Source organism: Molossus molossus, unplaced genomic scaffold (assembly GCF_014108415.1).
Source record: "Molossus molossus isolate mMolMol1 unplaced genomic scaffold, mMolMol1.p scaffold_m16_p_20, whole genome shotgun sequence".
Taxonomy (NCBI): domain Eukaryota; kingdom Metazoa; phylum Chordata; class Mammalia; order Chiroptera; family Molossidae; genus Molossus; species Molossus molossus.
Window position 1 is genome coordinate 51,867,609 of NW_023425356.1, and position 19,109 is coordinate 51,886,717.

General features: G+C 57.8%; 2 protein-coding genes across 2 annotated transcripts in view; one reads left to right on the forward strand and one right to left on the reverse strand.

Moving 5' to 3' along the window:
* The window catches only part of ADCY10 (adenylate cyclase 10), a 48,355-nt gene extending 40,709 nt beyond the window's left edge, over positions 1 to 7,646 (forward strand). Inside the window, exons 28-34 of the mRNA XM_036272010.1 lie at positions 1,565 to 1,769; positions 1,848 to 1,944; positions 2,429 to 2,544; positions 3,352 to 3,469; positions 5,598 to 5,793; positions 6,828 to 7,016; positions 7,485 to 7,646. Coding sequence (XP_036127903.1) covers positions 1,565 to 1,769; positions 1,848 to 1,944; positions 2,429 to 2,544; positions 3,352 to 3,469; positions 5,598 to 5,793; positions 6,828 to 7,016; positions 7,485 to 7,646 — 1,083 coding nt within the window. The remainder of the gene's footprint in view (positions 1 to 1,564; positions 1,770 to 1,847; positions 1,945 to 2,428; positions 2,545 to 3,351; positions 3,470 to 5,597; positions 5,794 to 6,827; positions 7,017 to 7,484) is intronic.
* A 9,693-nt stretch (positions 7,647 to 17,339) lies between these two features.
* The window catches only part of MPZL1 (myelin protein zero like 1), a 28,639-nt gene continuing 26,869 nt past the window's right edge, over positions 17,340 to 19,109 (reverse strand). The window contains exon 6 of the mRNA XM_036273644.1: positions 17,340 to 18,560. Coding sequence (XP_036129537.1) covers positions 18,459 to 18,560 — 102 coding nt within the window. The 3' untranslated portion in view covers positions 17,340 to 18,458. The remainder of the gene's footprint in view (positions 18,561 to 19,109) is intronic.

Consider the following 19,109-nt stretch of genomic DNA (forward strand, 5'->3'; position numbering starts at 1 on the left):
TGATGTTCTATCCACTGAGCCACACCGGCCAGGCAATGATGCCTTTCTTGGCCACCTCACCCACTCACTGTCTAGCCAGTTGCCCCGTTTTAGTGGCCGATCACCACCTGACGTGTCCTTTCCTGCTCCTTCATTAGTGTGTCCCCCGCCAGCCGCAGACTCCGCGAGCATGGGAGCCTCGTCTGCCGTCTTGTTCAAAGCTCAGTGCCTAGAACAGTGCCTGGCACCTCGTCGGTGCTCAACAAATATTTATTGAATGAAATGCACCACTTCTCCTAGACATGTGGGGCCCTCTCCTAAAAAACGTGGTGGGTTGGGGGGCAAAGGAGGATGAGATGGAAAAGTCGAAGTTGGAAAGTGAATTAAAGACACTTACGGAGACGGCGCTGGCTGAGGGGTGGCGTTCCGACCAGAGGGGTCAGCCAGCGCCGCAGAGAGAAGGGAGGAGCATGAGGGGGCCTTCCAGGGCTCCTCCCTGCGGCCTGACCACCGGCCAGCAGGAGCCTCCCAGCTCTGCGTGTTTCCCGTGGATGGAAGCAGTCACCCTGAGCTCTCTAGTCTGGGCAGCCCTCGGCTTTATCGCAGGTTCGAACTTTCCACTGGCCCAGTGGTCCTCTCCCAGCCACGGATGTCTCTGGCCCGCCTTCCCCTCCAGCAGCACTATTTGCAACACGCTCTGAAACAGCAAAGCAACCTCTGTGTTGTTAATCCTCGCTCGAGGACATGTTTTCCATCTATCTTCAGATAGGATCGGAGGGGGAAAGAGAGAGAGAGAGGGAGAGAGAGAAACCTCGATGGGAGAAAGACATACCGATTGGTTGCCTCCTGCAGGACCCTGACCAGGGTCAGAGACCCAACTGCAACCAAGGTACGTGCCCTTGACTGGAGTCGAATCTGTGACGCTTTGGTCTGCAGGCCGCAGCTCTAACTACTGAGCCACACAGGCCAGGGCTCCAGTGATGTTTAGATAGAGTGCGAGGGAGAAGGGAGGGAGAGAGAGAGAGAGAGAGAGAGGAACATCGGTGTGAGAGAGACACGTCTATTGGTTGCTTCCTGCAAGACCCCAGCCAGGACCGGAGATTGAACCTGCAACCCCAATACACGCCCTTGATTGGAATCGAACCCGAGACCCTTCGGGCCTACGCTCTAACCACTGAGCCAACTTGGCCAGGGCTCTCTTCTGTTAGGTTATAAAAGTAGTCCGTGCAGCCAGTGAAAAGCCAAGTCCCTCTTCTCCCAGTACTCTTGGTCCAGCCCCGAGGGGGTAACTCCTGTCTACACCTGGGGCGACTCCTGCCGGCTGCAAGTGTCCACACACATAAGCTACCGCTTCCCTTTTTTCCACAGAAATTAAAATTCTTGTTTAAGGCCTCTGGGCAAGAGGGGCCATCAGGCTCGCCCTGGGGACTCGGCAAAGAGGTGGCAGAACCCCAGTTTAGTGTCCTTGCCTCAGCCCCCAGCTGGGCCAGGTGGCCTGTTCCGTCCCCAAGCAGAGGCGGGCGAAGTCTCCGGGCTTTCTGCTCGGGGTCCCACCTCAACCTCGCCCCTTCTCTCGCCACTTCAGATCATTAAGGCCTACCTGGACTACGCACTGCACCAGCAGCTGGCTGGCTACGAGGGCTTGTGGTTAAAGCACGAGATCATGGCCATGGAGCAGATCTTCAACCTCCCGCTGAAGGGCAGGGGCGTGGAAACCGTGGCGTACGTGGCCGACACGCTGGGCTGCAACAAGTTCCTGATGGGTCACCTGGACTTGGCCATCGACCTGGGTAGGGGCTGGCGGCGCCCGGCGGGAGGTGCAGAGGTGAGCGATGCCCAGAAGTAACCTGGGATTGTGTGTTTCTCAGGCTCCCGTGCCCAGAAGATGTGGTCACTGCTCCGGAACCCCTACAAACAATCGAGGGTCCTCCGCTGGCTCAGCAGATGTCTCTACATGAAAAACAGGTGTTTATAGAGAAGCGTTTTCCCGGACTGGGGGAGGAAGCCGTAACGACTGAGTGTCCTAGGCTCCCTTGCCCTGGCCATCAGCTGGGTGAGGGAGGTGAGTTGACAGCAAGGGGACATCACTGCTCATTGCCATCCTCTGGGGGTCGTTGCTCCTTCCCCAGCATCATTCCACACTTAGCCTCCTCCTCCGACTGCTCTGGCCAAGGACGGGAGGGTCAGAGAGCCACCCCCACTGTGGGATCAGGCCTGCCCCCTGCCAGGTGGAGGGAACAGGAACAGCCTCCTGGGGGAAGCAGTGCCCAGAGACTAGCAGCCCGGAGGAGAGGCCCAGCGTGGCCTGACCCTGACTGCCCCAATGTGGAGGTCCACGAAGGCCCGATTTAAACAGAGAGTCAACTGGAGAGATGTAGGGGTTTCAGGGTTGCCTTTGGTCCTGAACTGGCGGGCCCTGTCTTCCCGGCCCTTCTGGGCCCGACCACAGGTACAAGCAGCTGGTCCAGGTGCTGGGCTTTCTGTGGGACATCTCCGTAGCAGAAGGCCACATCTTCAGCAGGGCATTCTTCTACTTCATCTGCCTGGACCTCATGCTGTATTCTGGTAAGCGTGCCTTTGGCGTTGATGAGACTGGGGCTGACACTCCCTCTGGGTCAGTGTGGCAGGTGTCAGGGCTGGGGCTCCAGGCCAAAGGTTTCTGGCTAGAGAGAGGTGGGGGACGGGAAAGGGGAGGCCTGGGTGCGAGCGGAAGGGCTGTGTGGAAGGCACACGGACTGTGGAAGCAGCAAGGGAGAGAATTCGGTCTGGAGAAAGCTCTTGGCCAGCGCGGCCAGGGACCGCGTCCCACCACTTCACACACAAGTGACCGGACGGACAGTGTCACTGTGTGTCTTCTACTGGGGCGTTCGATTACTCAAGACATACTGAGCGATGTCCTGCTCAAGGACGACGAGGTTGCTAAGGGTGAGGGTTTCGGGAGCGGGTGGCTGTTGGTGATTCGGGAAACAAACCAACCCTGATAACCTTCAGGTTGCCCCACGGGGGGCCCACCTGGGCCTTGCCTTCCCCGGGGGGTTTGGAAGGGGCTGCAGACATCGCGGTGACGGGAAGCATGGGTGGGGTGACGGAGGAGTCCCAGGAGGCACTGAGGCCGGCCAACTGCTGGGGCTCGAGCAGGGAGGGCGGCCGGAACCCTACTCCCGCCTGGTGGACACTGTGGGACGGTGTCATGTCTGCACATGTCCACGAAAGCTGGGGCTCAGCCGCCACAGGCGTGCAGTCCCGTGGCTGTGGCGACCCACGGGACCCCCTGGGCTCACAGGGAAGTCAGAGGTGCGGCCCCTCCCTGCCAAGGGCAGGTCCCCGGGAGCCACCTCCCCAGCAGAGCTCCGTGTCCCTCCCTCCGCGCAGGCTTCGTGTACAGGCCCTTCAGCGAGTGCATGGAGTTCATCCAGGAGAGCCAGGACAACAGGATCCTCAAGTTCCAGAGCGGCATCCTCCTGGGGCTCTACTCCTGCGTGGCCATCTGGTAACGGGGCTCCCGCCGCCCCCCACTCGGACCCCGCTCAGTCCGGAGGAGAGGTCTTTGAGATTAAAAATGAAAGAGAGAAAGAAAGTAAAACTATTTATAAATCGCACCTGAGACAGATCGAAGGCATCCGAGTGGCCTGAGGCTGAGACACCTTGGGGATCCCCTGCTAGTTCGCCCCCCCCCCCAAGGTGGAAGAGATGCTGCCTCAGCTGTGGTCAAGGCGACAAGCATCTCATATGCACGAGGCCCATAGTGCTCTCCAGAGACCACAGGAAAGAGCTCTTGCCTCTGAGGACAGCTGAGGTTTCAGGGAGACTCATAGAGCACCCCTGGCCCCAGGACCTACTCATATGGAGGAACATTGTTGGTAGAGCTGGTGTGGGAGGTATGACTGATACCCGCCACAAGGGGGCTTCCGAGCGCGGAGCCCCAGGGTCAGATGCACCCACGAAGCAGCAGGTAGTTCTCCAGAACCAGTCTGCCCCCTGGAGGCGCAGGGAGAGCAGTGCCACACTCACTGCGGGCACCGCGGGCTCTCACGGTGGAGAGGCAGGAGCTGAGGTCCACCTTCGCCCGTCCTCTTCCCGGGTCCCCCACCAGCCAAGTCCCTCCTTATCGCCAGAGAGGGCCCTCACCTCAAAGGCGAGTTCAGGGGTGAGGAAGACGCAAGCCTGTTCCCCGCTACCCCAGTGAGCTGAGGCTTCACCCTCTACCCCGTAACTCAGCAAGCCCGAGGCCATGGCCTTGACTTCAAGGAAGTGGACCAGTAAGGCTCAGAACATGAATGAAATTTCTTTTTTCTTCTTTATTGACTTTATTTTTTATTATTATTATTTTTTTATCATCCTCACCCGAGGACATTTTTCCATTCTTTGTTCAGACAGAGTGGGAGGGAGAGAGAGGAACAGAGAGAGAGAGAAACATCGATGTGAAAGGAACACATCGAGTGGTAGCCACCCGCACGACCAACCAGGGCCGGGGACAAACTGCAACCGAGGTACATGCCCTTAGCGGGAACCGAACCCGGGTCTCTCCGGACCGCAGGCCGATGCTCTAACCGCTGAGCCAAACCGGCCAGGGCTTTATTGACTTTAGAGAGAGAGGAAGGAAGAGGGAGAAAGAGATAGAAACATTGAGGCGAGAGAACATCGACTGGCCGCCTCCTGCACGCCCCCACTGGGGATCGGGCCCACAACCTGGGCATGCGCCCTGACCGGGAATCGAACTGCCGACCTCTTGGTGCCTGGGCTCGACACTCAGCCACTGAGCTACACCAGCCGGGCTGAACGGAATTTCTTCAGAGCCATCCCCGAGCCTGGAAGGCGTTCCCTGCTCTGTCCCAGCTCAGATCACACAGGCAGCCCTGTGAAGAGTTAAACGACAGTATGAAGACATTCCTCTCTCAAGTGCCACACACTAGAACTGTCCCCAATTTGAATAGAGATCACCTCTTATTATCAACATTCCCTGGGAGAAATTAAAGTCCCAAAGTGAATTACCCTTGCCAGGTAAAGTCGGGGGAGACGGAAGTTCAAAGTCAAGTTAACTTGCCATGTGAGCGCAGCTTCAAGGGATCTGAAGCCCAGAAGTCCTCCTGATGTCTTGTTCTGCTCTGCTTTACCTGGAGGCCTCCTCCGGCAGGTGTGGGCCAGGCCAGCGCCCTCCCACCCAGCCTCACAGTCACCTGGAGAGCTGTTAACACAGCGTCCCGGCCCATCCCCAGAGTCTGTCCTGCTGCATTTCTAAGGAGCATCCACGCGACACTCATCACGCCAGTCTGTGGCCCACACTGAGTGGTCCTGGCCGAGGCCACTCCTCTCTGGAGTTGGAGCAACGTCTTCCAGCCCTAGGAGTTACAGCTCCAAGTGCCTGATTGACGTCACTCTTTAGAGTCCAAAGAGTTAAAAGTGGTAGCTAATATGACCCGACTGTTCCCAATGGTTCTGTTCATCACAGACCATCAAAAAATTCGATTCTTTCCTTGCTCCACCCCACAGACTCCCTTGAGTGGGGCTTCCAGGGGCCCACGTGCTGGGACCACGGACCACCTGCAGAGTGGCCAGTTTCAGCAAATCCGCCCATTCCAGGGTGACCCTGATGTCCCCTCCTTTCCCTGGTTGTGCAGGTATGCCAGACTCCAGGAGTGGGGCGACTTCCAGATATTCTTCAATAAAACTAAACATCTAGTGCCGAGGAGGACGCCCACCACCCTCTACTACCAAGGGATATGCAGGTACATGGAGGCCCAGGTTCTGCACTTGCAGAAGCAAATCGAAGAACAGTCTGAGAACGCTCAGGACAGGGGCGTGGAGCTGCTCAAGGTGAGGCCGCCCTCCGGGTTCCGCGACCCGTCGCTCCTCAGGTGGGTTCCCGTCTCCCCGGGTGGTCCTCCTTCCTGGAACCTCATACCGTAAAGCCATCTCATAAACTTTCTGGAGCCCGTTCCGGCCCAAATGCTTAACTGTCTTCACGCCACGCACACGGGGTCCTACAGTCTCCTCCTGGGAATTCTCCCATGGCAACTGAAATGTCTCTGTGGAGACGCCCTTCAGAAAGAAGACTGGTTAACTCAGGAGTGGTACCTTTCAACACTGGGGCGTTTCCTGTTTTTTAAAAATCTGAATTTCTGACCTTTCTTTTAAAAACTGGAGTGGCTGACCACCCGAGGCCCTCGCCCCTGGAGGCCAGCTGATGGCTGGAATTGACAAGGGCGCCCTTGGGGCACACCCCTCTAGTGCCGCGTGGGCCCCCTGCTTCTCAGCTACACCCCGCTGCTTACCTGGGCCACTCGCCTGGCCCCTGTCAACATTTGAATTCATGAACCCTGATGTAGAGGAGTCATGTCATTGAAAAATGTCCGTAACAGGATGTTAAATGAAAAAAAAAAAAAGTTACGTGCGATTAGTATGCTCCCAACTGTGGTGGGTGTGACTCTGTGTGTGTGTGTGTGTGTGATTGTGCATGTGAGTATGAGCATGTGAGTGTGTGTGAAGGCAGAGAAATAAAATAGTGAGAAAGCATGTACCCAAATTTCCTCTGGGTGGTGCTTACATTTTTTGCTGTTCTTTTCATTCTGCCCCTTATTGTTGAACAGCCGACCTCTATTGCTCTGGTAAGCAAAAGAAAGCATTTGGTTTTTAAGTGGCTGCAGGAGGGGCTAGTGGGCCCACCCATTTCGTGCCCTCTGGTCTGGGTGAAACACCTGCCGTCCATGTCCTGTCTCCGCTCCTGCCCTGTCTGTCTCTGGAGCACGTTTTCACCGGTCACCTATACCCTCGAAGTGCCCCCACGGCCCCTGTGGAGCGAGCTGGGGCCGAGGATCCTCTCGGGTTCTGACCCGCCGTCTTCTCTGCAGAACCTGGAGACCCTGGTGTCTGAGCACAACATAAGCCTGGTCATGTCCCCGAGGCTGTACCACCTCATGGCCTACGTGTGCATCCTCATGGGCGACGGGCAGAACTGCGACCTCTTCCTGAACACGGCCCTGCAGCTGGCGGAGGCCCAGGGCAACCTGCTGGAGCTGGGCTGGCTGAGCATGAACAGAGTGAGCGCGCCCGCCGCGGGGGGCGCCGGTGCCGCCCTCCCCGGAGCCGGCTGGAGGCTGGGCGGTGGGGCCGGACCACAGGCCTCCGGACTCTTCCCGGGAGGGGCGCTGTGTCCACAGCGCAGGGGTGCACCTCCTCTGCCCCCCTGAGCTCCCGTGGGCCCTCCGCTCCCCAGCTCCCTTGAGCGGGGTCGCTGCCCCCCTTACGGCCTCCCCACGTCTGTGTCACATTGGCCTACGTGCGCATCCTCCGCGCTCGGGAGCAAAACCACGCTCCGGCTGTGGACCGAGTGAACGAACGTGCGCGCCTCCGCGTGTCTGCTCGGCCAGCTGTCCGGAGTCTGGGCGCAAAGTCCATTCTCGGGGTGCACGCGGCGGCGAAAGCCCCAGGACCCCCGACGGCTCCGGGTCTGAGCCGCCCGGGTGGCCCCGGCCGGGCCTGACCGCCGCGCTCTGTCCGCCCCGCAGGAACGGTGGTACTCCAGCTCCCAGATAACCGAGGACACGTGGGCGCAGACGCTCCAGAAACTCCCGCCGTGGGAAAAGGTGGTGTCCGGCAAGGTGAACGCGCAGGATATTCAGAAAAACAAGTTCCTCATGAGGGTGAACATCCTGGACAACCCTTTCTAGCGCCCCTGAGGGACGACGCTCACCGGAGGGACCCCGCTGGCACCGCACCCCCTGCCCGCCGCGCCAGGCGCCCACGCGCTCTTCTGCGCAGACGCAGAACCCGCTGGTTTCTCGGTGGGGGGCCCAGCCGACCGCCCCACACCAGCCCTCGCCCCTCCGCCGCTCCGCCTGGCCTGTGCCCAGCCCACGCGCAATGGTAGCCCGCGGGAAACAGCACTATCAAGGCGGAACGCGCAGCCACAGCTACACTCCTAGTTACTCGATTAAACCGAAAAGGTCTGTTTTCACACGTCCAGTTGTTGAGTCTTGTGTGTGTAGACGGGGTTGCAAATGGTGGCTCCCCACGCGTGGGCTGTGAGATCCAGATCTGAAGAGCCCTGTCCCCTCCCAAAGCCCTGCCCGCCTGCGTGGCCAACCCACTAGCGAAGGAAAGGACATTTATTTTATTAATATTTTTTAATCCTCACCCGAGGACATTTTTCCGTTTTTTGTTCAGATAGAGCGGGAGGGAGAGAGAGGAAGAGAGAGAGAGAAACATCAATGTGAAAGGGACACATCGAGTAGCCGCCACCCTCACGAACATCCAGGGCCGGGGACAAACTGCAACCAAGGTACATGCCCTTAGCGGGAGCCGAACCCGGGTCTCTCCAGACCGCAGGCTGACGCTCTAACCGCTGAGCCAAACCGGCCAGGGCAGGAAGGGACATTTAAAATGGAGACAGTGGGCGTTTGGAGGGGGGCCTTCACCTGCATGAGTTTATACGTCCTATTGTTGCCAAGTAGCAGCATTCGCTTCCCGAAGCCGGAGGAGCTGCCGCAGGGCCAGCCTGCACCTCTGTCTCCGGGCAGAGAGAACAGCTCCCCCTGGCCTTTTGTGCCCCCGCGGTCCAGTGCATTGTGTGCCGGTCCAGCCCATCTCTGCAGCTGCCGAGCCCTCGTGGCGCGGACGCAGGCGCACGCGGATGTCCGTCTGCTGATTCCACTCATGTTCTGACCCTGGAAGGCGGTTCCTCTGACGGCACACCCCGAGATCTGTCTTCTGCATAGGTAGCGCCCACACGGGTATTTCATCGTCCTTCTGCAAACGGCGCAGGTGTGCACATTTCTTCCTGGTAACATAACCGAGCTCCACAAAGGAGGTGGGACACCCCCTTGGTACCTCGAGGTCAGCCAGAGGCCCGGGACCCTGGCACCGCTGCGGGAAAGCAGGCTAGGAAGCCTGAGCTCTCCGGAAGCGACCGGACTCCTGCAGCCGTCACCTGACCTCTCTCTCTATCCAGCACTCGCACCCGGGAGACGAGGTCCTCGGTGAGCAGCTGGAGCAGCGGGGGGCAGGAGAAGGGAGGAATACACAAGCCCCCTCCTCCAAAACGTCACAACTTTCTTCTGACCAAGTGAAAGCAAGACGGGCAAGGCCGGAAGAGGTGGGTGGAGAGGGCCAGCTGTCACTAGAAGGGGGGTGATGAGATTCGGAGGGCTGGTGAGAGACACTGGGGACAGAGGAAGAGGTGAGCAAGGCTGGAGGGCAGCTTGAAGAGTTTACCTTCCACGTGTCTGAATGCAGAGGCGCGTGCATCAGGCTTCGCAGGAAGCCGACTGTGCCACCAGGCAGTTGGCTATGTGACCTCAGCAAGGTCCCTGCCCTCCTCATCCTGCTGCCATTCCAATGGATGGCGGTGCGTGCATCCTCCCTCCGGCCAGCAGATGGCAGCACCCACTCCTTGCTGCGTCCACCATCCAAGGAAGAGCTTCTGGCCCGCTTCTCCAAGCTTCTGTCTCCAGAGACACAGTTTCAGCACTGAGTACTTGGAACCACTCCAGCTTCCACATTTCTTCCGGAAGCTTCCAGCATAAGGTCCTCTGGAACATTTCTTGAGAAGGTAGAGTCTGGCTGGAGTTCTTAGGAGAAGGCAGACAATCCATGAAGGCCTCGGGAACAGAGAGGAGTGGAGAAACAAGTTCTGTTTTTGTTTTTTTCCCCCCCTAACACGAGCCTTTGACTTCTGAACATGTCTGGGAAACCCCAATGGGCAGACGCTCTGCTCCAGCGCTGTGCCAAGTACTGCTCAGAAAGCTTATGAATTCACGAGTGTGCTGGAGAATTCCTTCAACTGATTATCTCGTTAGTTCTTACGGGAACCCTGAGCACAGTGGTTCTCAACCTCCCTGAGGCCGCCACCCTTTAATACAGCTCATGTTGTGGTGACCCCCAACCATTAAATTATTTTTGTTGCTACTTCGTAACTGTAATTTGGCTACTGTTATGTCTTAGGCGACCCCTGTGAAAGGGTCGTTCGACACCCAAAGGGGTCGCGACCCACAGGTTGAGAACCGCTGCCTTAGAAGTAGGAACCTAATATTTATCGAAGGAGTAGCTATATGGACCCTCATGGAGATCAACAAAAACTACTTAACACCAACACTCCCAGGGTTACAACGATGAATAAGAAACAGTTTGCAGCCCGGCCGGTGTGGCTCAGTGGTTGGGCATGGACCCATGCACCAAGCAGTCGCTGGTTCGACTCCGGTCAGGGCACATGCCCAGGTTGTGGGCCCGATCCGCAGTGGGGGGCATGTAGGAGGTGGCCAGTCGATGTTCTATCTCACCGATGTTTCTATCTCTCTCTCTCCCTTTCTCTCTCTCTCTAAAAATAAATAAATAAATAACCAGTCTGCATGGTGGTTGCGGATGTGGGCCTGGGACCTCACGGGATCGGACCTCCATGCCGCCAATTGTGAGCTTTGTGCCCTTGGACAAGTTATTTAACTGCTTTGTGTCTCAGTTCCCTTGCTTGTAAACTGGGGATGATAACAGTATTTGATATGAGTTCATTCAGGTAAAGAACTCCAAGTTCTGCTGAGGGAACACACAAGGAACTAAATACAGAACTATAAAGGGCGCTGCTGGAGAACAAAGCATAGAGACTGGCTCCGTAGGTGGCTTCAGAAGGTTCTAGAAAGCTTCCTGGAGGAGGAAATAAATCTCAGCCAGGTGAAGACTGTCCAGGTCAGGACCAGGTGTTGAGTGCTGGAGAAGTTTGGGGGAGGCCATGAAGAGCTTGGGTCTTCCCACCTGGCCTGGGCGGAGTTCTGTTGAGTGAGAGAAGCTGTGAGTGATGACGTGGGGTGGGGGGTGGGGGTGGGGGTGGGGGGGGGTCTGGACCACTGAGGCCTGTGGACCAGGGGGCTTCGGGGTTGGGACCTTAACCTGCCAGCAACGGAGGAGTCATGCAGAGGTCCTTTACGGAGGAAGTGCATGGACCAGGTGTCTCTTAGAAAAACCACCCCTTTGTGGAGAGTGACTGGAAGGGGCTGGGCCAAGGTGAGGGCTGGGAGAGATGGTTGCTGCTGCCAGCCTGGGGTCTGGCTGGCCCGACGTAGACGGGGCGGTGGAGGCAGAGATCGGTGCTTTGGTCTGGAAGACGCTGGAAGAGGTAGAACATAACCGAAATCAGAGACTGGCTTCGGAAGGAGGATGACCAGAAGTCATGGATACATGGAGAGGGGCCCCCTCGACTAAGGACGGAGGGGCCAAGCACCTGCTAAATGGATGATGGTACCCCCTGCCCTTCCCTCGGCCGCCCCAGCTTGCAGCCCCGCTCCCCCAGGGTCATCAGCTCATGGCCGACCACTTGCTGCTGCTCTTGGTGGCCAGTCCTGCTGTCCTATGCTCCGCCCACACCCTCTGACATTCTCCTTCTTAGCATCTCGCCCCACAGCTGCTGAAAGCCCAGTGCCCCGTCTCTGAGCTCCGCAGTAACCGCGTGACCTGCCTCTCGGTTTCACATCTGCACCCTCCACCAGCTGGCAGGTGAGCTTGCTAACAGGCAACCCCGCTGGTTACTCCCCCACTTAAAATCCTGTTTGCCCCCGGACATCCCAGCTTCCTGGCCTGGAATGGGAGGCTGCCGCGTCCAATGCTGTGACCACACTGGCCCCCTTTCCCCGCACCGCTGGGCTGGTCCCTCCCATGGGAGGGTCTTAACCAGAGTCTTCTGGGTTCCTCCCAATCAGCTCTCCCAGGCTTCTGCCCCGAAGCACCTTCTCCCTGAACGCCCCACGGGTGGGGTTCGCCAGTCCGTCCTTGTAATCCCCCAGCAGTCTGCTCTTCCCGTCCGGCTTCTCGCACACGACTGCCTGGCACTGTGTGTTTGGGGCTGTCTCCTCTCTGAGCTCCTCCAGGGCAGGGTCCTGCTCCCTCAGCTTTGTCTCCCAGCACTTGGCAAGGTCAAGCGTTCCGAGGCCTCGGCAGGCTCTGTCTTGCAGACAGTTGCACCGGGCGCCACGTGGTATGTAGGACACAGCACCAGTGGACACAGTGAGCACGCGAGCGACGGGGTGCGTGCTCTCCACCCACCAGAAAGTGGCAGCCACGGGGGTCACCCTTGCGAGGTGCACCCCCAGCCCCCCACCCTTCCACAGCAAGAGGAAAGGGGTGTGTGGGGAGAGCGTGTGTGTGACCTGCACACCCATCTAAGAGGCTGCCAGCTCCCGCACAGCTGGCCCCAGCGCTGGCTGACAACGTCCAGTGACGAGCACGTCCCCCCTTGGCCCTGTCCGTGCCACAAGCTGCTCCCACCTGAAATGTGGTTAGTGCGACCGAGGGTCTGAGTGTTACATTTGATTCTTTTTTTTTTAAGATTTTTTTCTTTATTGATTTTAGAGAGAGAAGAAGAAAGAGGGAGAGAGAGAGAGAGAAACATCGAGAGAGAACATCGATTGGCTGCCTCCTGCACGCCCCCCACTGGGGATCGGGCCCACAACCCGGGCATGTGCCCTGACCAGGAATCGAACCTGTGACCTCTTGGTGCAGGGGTTGATGCTCAACCAGTGAGCCACATCAGGCTACATTTGATTCACTTTTAATTAATATAAAATGTGACGGCTGCATGTGGCCCATGCAGTAATGACTGCAGCGACCTTGAAATGCCACCGCAGAGCCGTGGAAGGTTGGAAAGGTTCATTGCTACAGCAGAAGATACGACCAAAGGCGGGAGGGCGGGGAGCTAGTAACAGCCAAGAAAATGTATCTGGACAGAGCTTCTGAATCTCATTTCTCCACCTAATGTGAGTCCGGGGGCCTAACTGGCGCTTGATAGTAAATTTGAGGTTAATCCGACACCTCCCCCCTCCTCCTCTCGGTCCCGGGCCGCCACAGGAAGGGACTTCAAGGCCAGGGGCAGGGAGGAGGCCTGAGGGCGGCCTGGGAAGAGCCACCAGCTGAAAGTTTGAATTGCAACAGAACATTTACAGCAGAAACCCAGCTCTTCCTTTGCTTGTGGGGGATTTTTCAGAGGACGTGGAAGGGAGCCCTTCATTTCTAGCCAAGAAGTTCTATTCCAAAGTCACTTCCTCCTCCGCCTCGGGCTGTCCTCTGTTGCCAAACCTCCAGGAGCCAACATGAACCTCCTCTCCCAGAGCCCGGTGTCCCGAGGAGCCCTGTGTCTGCGGGCCCCCGGCCACGCAGGGCTGGGTCCGGCCTCCCTGGCTGCAGAGACCAGCCGTGGGGCCCTCACCGCTGCCTCCCGTGTGTGCCGCGGAGGTTCCCCACTCTCGGAAAGCCCTCCCGTCTCCCCTCTGTCCGGGCGCCTTCGCTCAGCAGTGGCTCCGTGGGAAGGAAAGACCGGCTCTAACTCGGGCACATCCAGACACGTTCCGAACCAGCCACCGGGTGCTCCGCGGGTCAGCAGGAGCAGGAACGGGCTTCGCGGAAGCTCCCACATTCCTCCGGGCCTAAGCGCACATTCTGAGATCCCCTCCCAAATAAATCTCGACTTCGTTTCTGTTTATCTGGTTGCAAGAAACTCTGTAGTTAAAAAACAACACACACAAAAAACAGCTCTGTCCAAAGCCAGAGAAAGCACGGAGACTGGATCCACATTCAAAACTCTGTCCTTGGAGTCCCTCCTCAGCGGGGCAGCTCAAACCCCGAGCAGGCTGGCCCTGGCTGCGCGCTGTCCCCACTCCCACAGGGGAGGGCCAGGCAGGTACACGTGCCCGAGGTCACTGACGCCCTGAGGGGTGAAGAAACCACACAGGCCTGGCCCCACAGCACCAGAGGGCAGGGCGCCCAGCACGCAGCAGGATTCGAGTGGCCAGGCTTCCTCTTCGCAGACGCGGGGAGATCAGACACCGCAGCCTTCCTTGCGTTCTGGAGCGCCAAAGGCCAGCCCCACACTGAGGAGGGACAATGGACAGGGTTTCACATCCTGTTTGCAGGAGGAAGCCAAGCGGGAGCAGCAGCTCCCCCGGGGCTCCCTGCGCTGCAGACTTGGGTTTCCTTCCATGGAGCTCCCTCCCACCTGTGTCCCCAGTTGTTTTTTCTTACAAACCGAGACCCAGCCGGTCGCAGGGCAGCAGCTCCGTGGTCAGCTCGCGATGGCTTCAGGAAGGATGTGAGGAGGGAGCTGGGCGTGGTAGCTGCCTGCACGGTCTCGGACGGGGGACCCCATTTCCAAGGGGCCAGGAGTCTTGTTTCATCCAGGGCTGCCTTAGACTTGTTTTTGGATTTTTTTTTTTTTATTTCTTTCTTAAATAGTTCATAAGGACTATTCCGGTTTCACTTGTGATAGACAGACCTCAATACCCCGGAATTCAGGAACAGTCTAAACTATGACGGTCCATCTGGGTCAGAGAAGGCCCCGGAGGGCTAACAGCCACTGGCCTGTCCACCTGTGCCCATGGGGAAGCCCAGGGGAGAAGTGAGCTGCAGGGCACCGTGACCCCGTTTCTGTTTGTGAAATATGCAAGACAGCTCTCCTGGAACCCCGTTTTGATCCAGATTTGAAGACGCCATTTGTAAAATGTCCTTTTGGGGACGAGGACATCTGAGGATGTCCTCAAATGGGTACTAGATGACATCAAGGAGTTATTTAAATGTGTTTCTTAAATGTTTCCATTACAGCCCTGGCCGGCTTGGCTCAGCGGTTAGAGCGTCAGCCTGAGGACCAGAGAGATCCAGGTGCGGTTCCCGCTAAGGGCACGTACCTCGGTTGCAGTTCGTCCCCGGCCCCAGCTGGGGTCATGTGGGTGGCAGCCAGTCGATGTGTCTCTCTCACATCAATGTTTCTCTCTCTCTCTTCCTCCTGCTCTATCTGGAGATAAATGCAAAAAAAAAAAAAAAGGCCTCGGGTGAGAATACAAAAAATAATAAAAGGAAATAATAATTCAGAAAAGAGGAACAAGACAAACAGCACGGGTGGAGTGATGAAGACGGGTGCGGGAGGCTGGCTTAACTATTCCCTCTTCTGCGGTGTTCAAGGCTCTTCGTAGTAACACGTCTTGATACACAGCGAACAAGTGGGGCTGATGGCTGCGGCCGCGAGATCATGCCCCCTGGCGGCCCTGCAGCCATGAACGCTTTCTCTCCCGCTCAAGAAAGTGCCTGGATGCCCTGGCTGGTTTGGCTCAGCGGTTAGAGCGTCGGCCTGCGGTCCAGAGAGACCCGGGTTCGGTTCCCGATAAGGGCATGTACCTCGGTTGCAGTTTGTCCCCGGCCCTGGCTGGTCATGCGGGTGGCAGCCACTCGATGTGTCCCTTCACATCGATGTTTCTCTCTCTCTCTCTTTCTCTCTCTCCCTCCTGCTCTATCTGAACAAAAAATGGAAAAATGTCCTCGGGTGAGGATAAAAAAAAAAAAAGAAAGTGCCTGGACACAGTGACTTATAAAGTGAACACGTCACCGGAAAACACCAGTGCTTTATCAATCAGGGATCAGTGGTGACACAGATCTCCGCAGACTGAGTCACCATGTGGAGACGAAGGTCCCAGGCACCTGTGTCTCCAGCATCTACACTAGCGCCCCTCCCCCCGAGCCGAGGTGCAGGGAGACACCGGGTGCCAGGCAGCCGGCTGGCATCTGTGAGGGCGTGGGGCTCCCGTCCCCGGTGGAGGGTAAGAACGAGGCCTTGGGTGGGACAGCGCGGCCCCGGCCGCCTCCCTGCGGGCCACACGGAAGCCTGACGCGGTCTTTCCGGAAGGGTCGAGCTCAGCGCAGTGCTGACGCAGGCCCCGGAGAGGGGGGTGCCAGGGCTGGGCACACAGCTGTTCAGTTATCACGGCGCCGCCTTCCGTCACCCCGCTCTGGGCACGCTCCTCGATGCAGGTCTGTCGGAGGGGGAGCCCCGTCCATCCAGCGAACCCCACGGCACCAGCCCGGACCCCCTCTCGGCACAGAGGACGGAGCGGTGAAGGGAGAGCCGAGTCCTGGCCTCTCGGGCGTCTGGCCTCGTGGGGAACAGACGGCAAAGTGTCAGATGAGGTGAACAGAGCAGTATGACGGTTAGGAGAGCCGGGGACCGGTGCCACTAAGGTCCCTCCGAGAAGACGGCACCGGCAGGGAGACGCGCAGGGGAGCAGCCCCTGGACGTGCGGGGGTGCAGGGCGGTGCCTCTGGGACACGGAGGCCGCTGGGGCTGGGGGGCGTGAACAGGAGGCGGCTAACCATCTCCCTGATCCAAAATGAGCACACGACACAACTCCGTCGTTGAAAAAGATGTATTAAAATATTCACAAAAGTACAACAGTTCAAACAGAAAACAATGAACCTGATGGCTCTCCCTAGCCGGGTGCCTTTCCAGGGAATGTCATCACTCAGGGACCCCTTGGGGCAGACCGCCTTCCGAGTCCCGTGTGATTCCAGTTCTCCCACCGATCCTCAGACGTGGAGAGGGCTCTTCCGTTCAGAAGCAAGCCCGCTGTTGTCACCTGTTGTCACCCGTGGCCGGGGACAGGAGCGCGGGGATGCAGGAGAAAGGCCCCGCCCCACAGGAGGTGGTGTGAGGTGACATGAGGCGGAGGCACCACCAGTGCCCCTCAGACAAGCCTGCCCCAGAGCCAAGCAGGCGGCTGGTGACGCCCCAGCTGGGCAGGCCCTCTGCCGGGTGCTGCCAGTCTGAGGGCCGGCTGGGTGGGGAGGTGACAATCAGGCAGGAGGTGGCCTGGGGGGCTGAAGGCAGAGGCCCATGGCAGCTCCCAGTCCTCGAAACAAAAGGAGAAATTAGGACCCCTGCCCTCCGGGGACATTCACCGGAGAAAAGGAGAATGCCCCTTTCTCTGTAAAAGTGCCGGTCAGGAGACATCCCACCTACAATCCTTCCTGCCTTAAGGACAAAGGTGGCCTGGAGTTCTGTTCTCTGGGCATCGGTTTGGAGAACAGTGACAATGTCACAGCTGGGCCTTCTCTCCCAGCACACACGGGGGCGTGTGGTCTCCACACCGGGTGCAGGAAGGTGGAGGCCAGGAGGACCATGCGGACGGGCCCGGGCCATGAGCGAGGAGGACAGAGGCCGCAGGGCTGGGTGCTTCCCTCCTGCCGCACAGAGCGCGCAGCCCAGGCACCAGCTCCTGCACACTGTCCGGCGTGGGTCACACGGCCCCTCCCGGTGACGTCCAGACGGAAGGAGCCAGCCTGGGGAGCGCCTGGCAGCTCGGCTTTCTCACGTCATCCCCAGCACCCCTCCCCTGACCCTCCTTTCCTGAGTGCTCCGGGGCTCCGGACTCCTCACGGTGACAGAGGCCGGCAGGAAAAGGAAGCAGCTCATGGCAGACCCCAAACGAAAGGGGGAGAAAAACACTGCCGGTCACTCCCACTTCCCCGCGTGTGTCCTGTGACCTCCCCGTCACCGGGCTTTCAGATCAATAAAAAAAAAAAAAAAATGTGTTTAATACAGCAGAACCCAGGAAATGGAGAAATGACAAATATAAATAAGTGTTTAATGATCTCACTTTGTTTTTCATTCCCAGTAAAAGCAGAAATCACAGGCTCGTGGTGGGGTCGGGGTTGTCAACGGGACAGAGTGAGTTCTGGGAAGGGAGCCCGGACTGCCCAGATTTCTCCTCATCTCGCTGTTCATCCACTCCATCCGTGGGGGAAACAAACAAACAAACAACAACAGACAGGAACAGAGAGGAGATCCCCAAAGCGGAAGCACTAGCCCTACGTTCGGATCTACGCGATCTCGATGGCCTTGAACCTCAGGGGTCCCGGCAGCACCTTGGAGCTGTGACTGAAGTTTCAGAGGGAAGCCGGCGCCCTAGAGCGAGCTGGGATCCTGCAGACTGGCCCGGGGAGAATCTAAGGACACCCGCCCCTCTGCTCCAGCAAGGCCTCGTTTCTACCGCAGTCACGTGTAAATGGCGTTGTTGAAAGTACCGAGGAAGACGTGGCCTCCCCAGCTCTCCGTCCCGTGCTCGTCACGCGAGGACGAGCACACAGGCGGACGTGAAAGGTGTTCAAGTCCGTGTGCACAACATATGAAGCCAAAGACACCATGTTTTAGAGAGAGAAAAAACATCAACAGACACTTCTCAAATGGTCTCCAAGTGGCACCGCTAGGAGGTGTTTCCTAAGAACTACAACCGAGTCGTCGGAGCAGACAGCGGGGCGCCACCCGGGCACGTCTTCGTTCTCCAACTACGATAAATGCTACGACGGGTTAAGCCCTTAGACAAAAAGGCCAAGTCTATCAGGATACTAACCGACCGCTACGCCTCCCCTAAGGCACGCCGCACCGAAACGATGAGGACAAGACTGCGGCCGAGTCGCCCCACCTGTAAATGACCCTGCTCGCAAAAAGGTACGGAAAACAGCAAGACAGTCTATATATACGTAGCATCACACCATCTTTTCTCGCCATGCACCACCGGCTCCTCCCATCAGAGGTTAAATAGATATTTAGACACAGCCTTTCTTTCTACACATCCTTCCCTCCGGGTCTTGTTTTGTCCGAGGCCACACGTGGCTCTGGGCTGCGCCGCTACGAGGGTCCAGTCGGCATCTGTTCCTGCTTAGGGTGTGGCCCGGGTCTTCTCTCAATGCTTCCGGATGTCCGCGTACACCACGGACTCCGACTTGTTGATCTTGTCGCTGTGATGTCCGCCCGAGTGGTCTAACTGCGCGTATATGACTGGGCCCTGGAGAAGAGAGGCTGGGTTAGAGGTCGGGAACACTGGGTGGTCCCTCCAGGTGCGATCGTTAAAGCGACGGCGTTAGGGATCCAGGGCAGACTTCCCTCTTTGGAAGGTGTTTGGGAAGAATTCTTAGGAACCCTGTGTGCCGGATGGACCCCAACACGAGACTGTCGGTCACTGTGAGAGCTGGTGCGTGGAGACCTGTGACGTGACCCTGTCTGCTTCGTCTACTTTGTATCCACTTGGGAATGTGTGTAACAATACAATACTCCTTCTCGGGAACTATCCTTATCTGACAATGCCTGTCACACAATTCCTCAACCCTGGTGTTGGGAGCACAGTCGTAAAGGGTAAGACGGGCACTTCTGCCAGCCTGAGGGCCCTGGAATGATGAGCCCCAGCATGACACGGGCACAATCTGAACTGGTCACTTTAGACAACTAGATACTCAGAAAGATTCCAATGGATTTTGAGAATTTGTGACTTTTTTTATTGTTGCAGTTTTTTAATGGAATTTATTGGGGTGGTACCGGTTAATAAAATTATATAGGT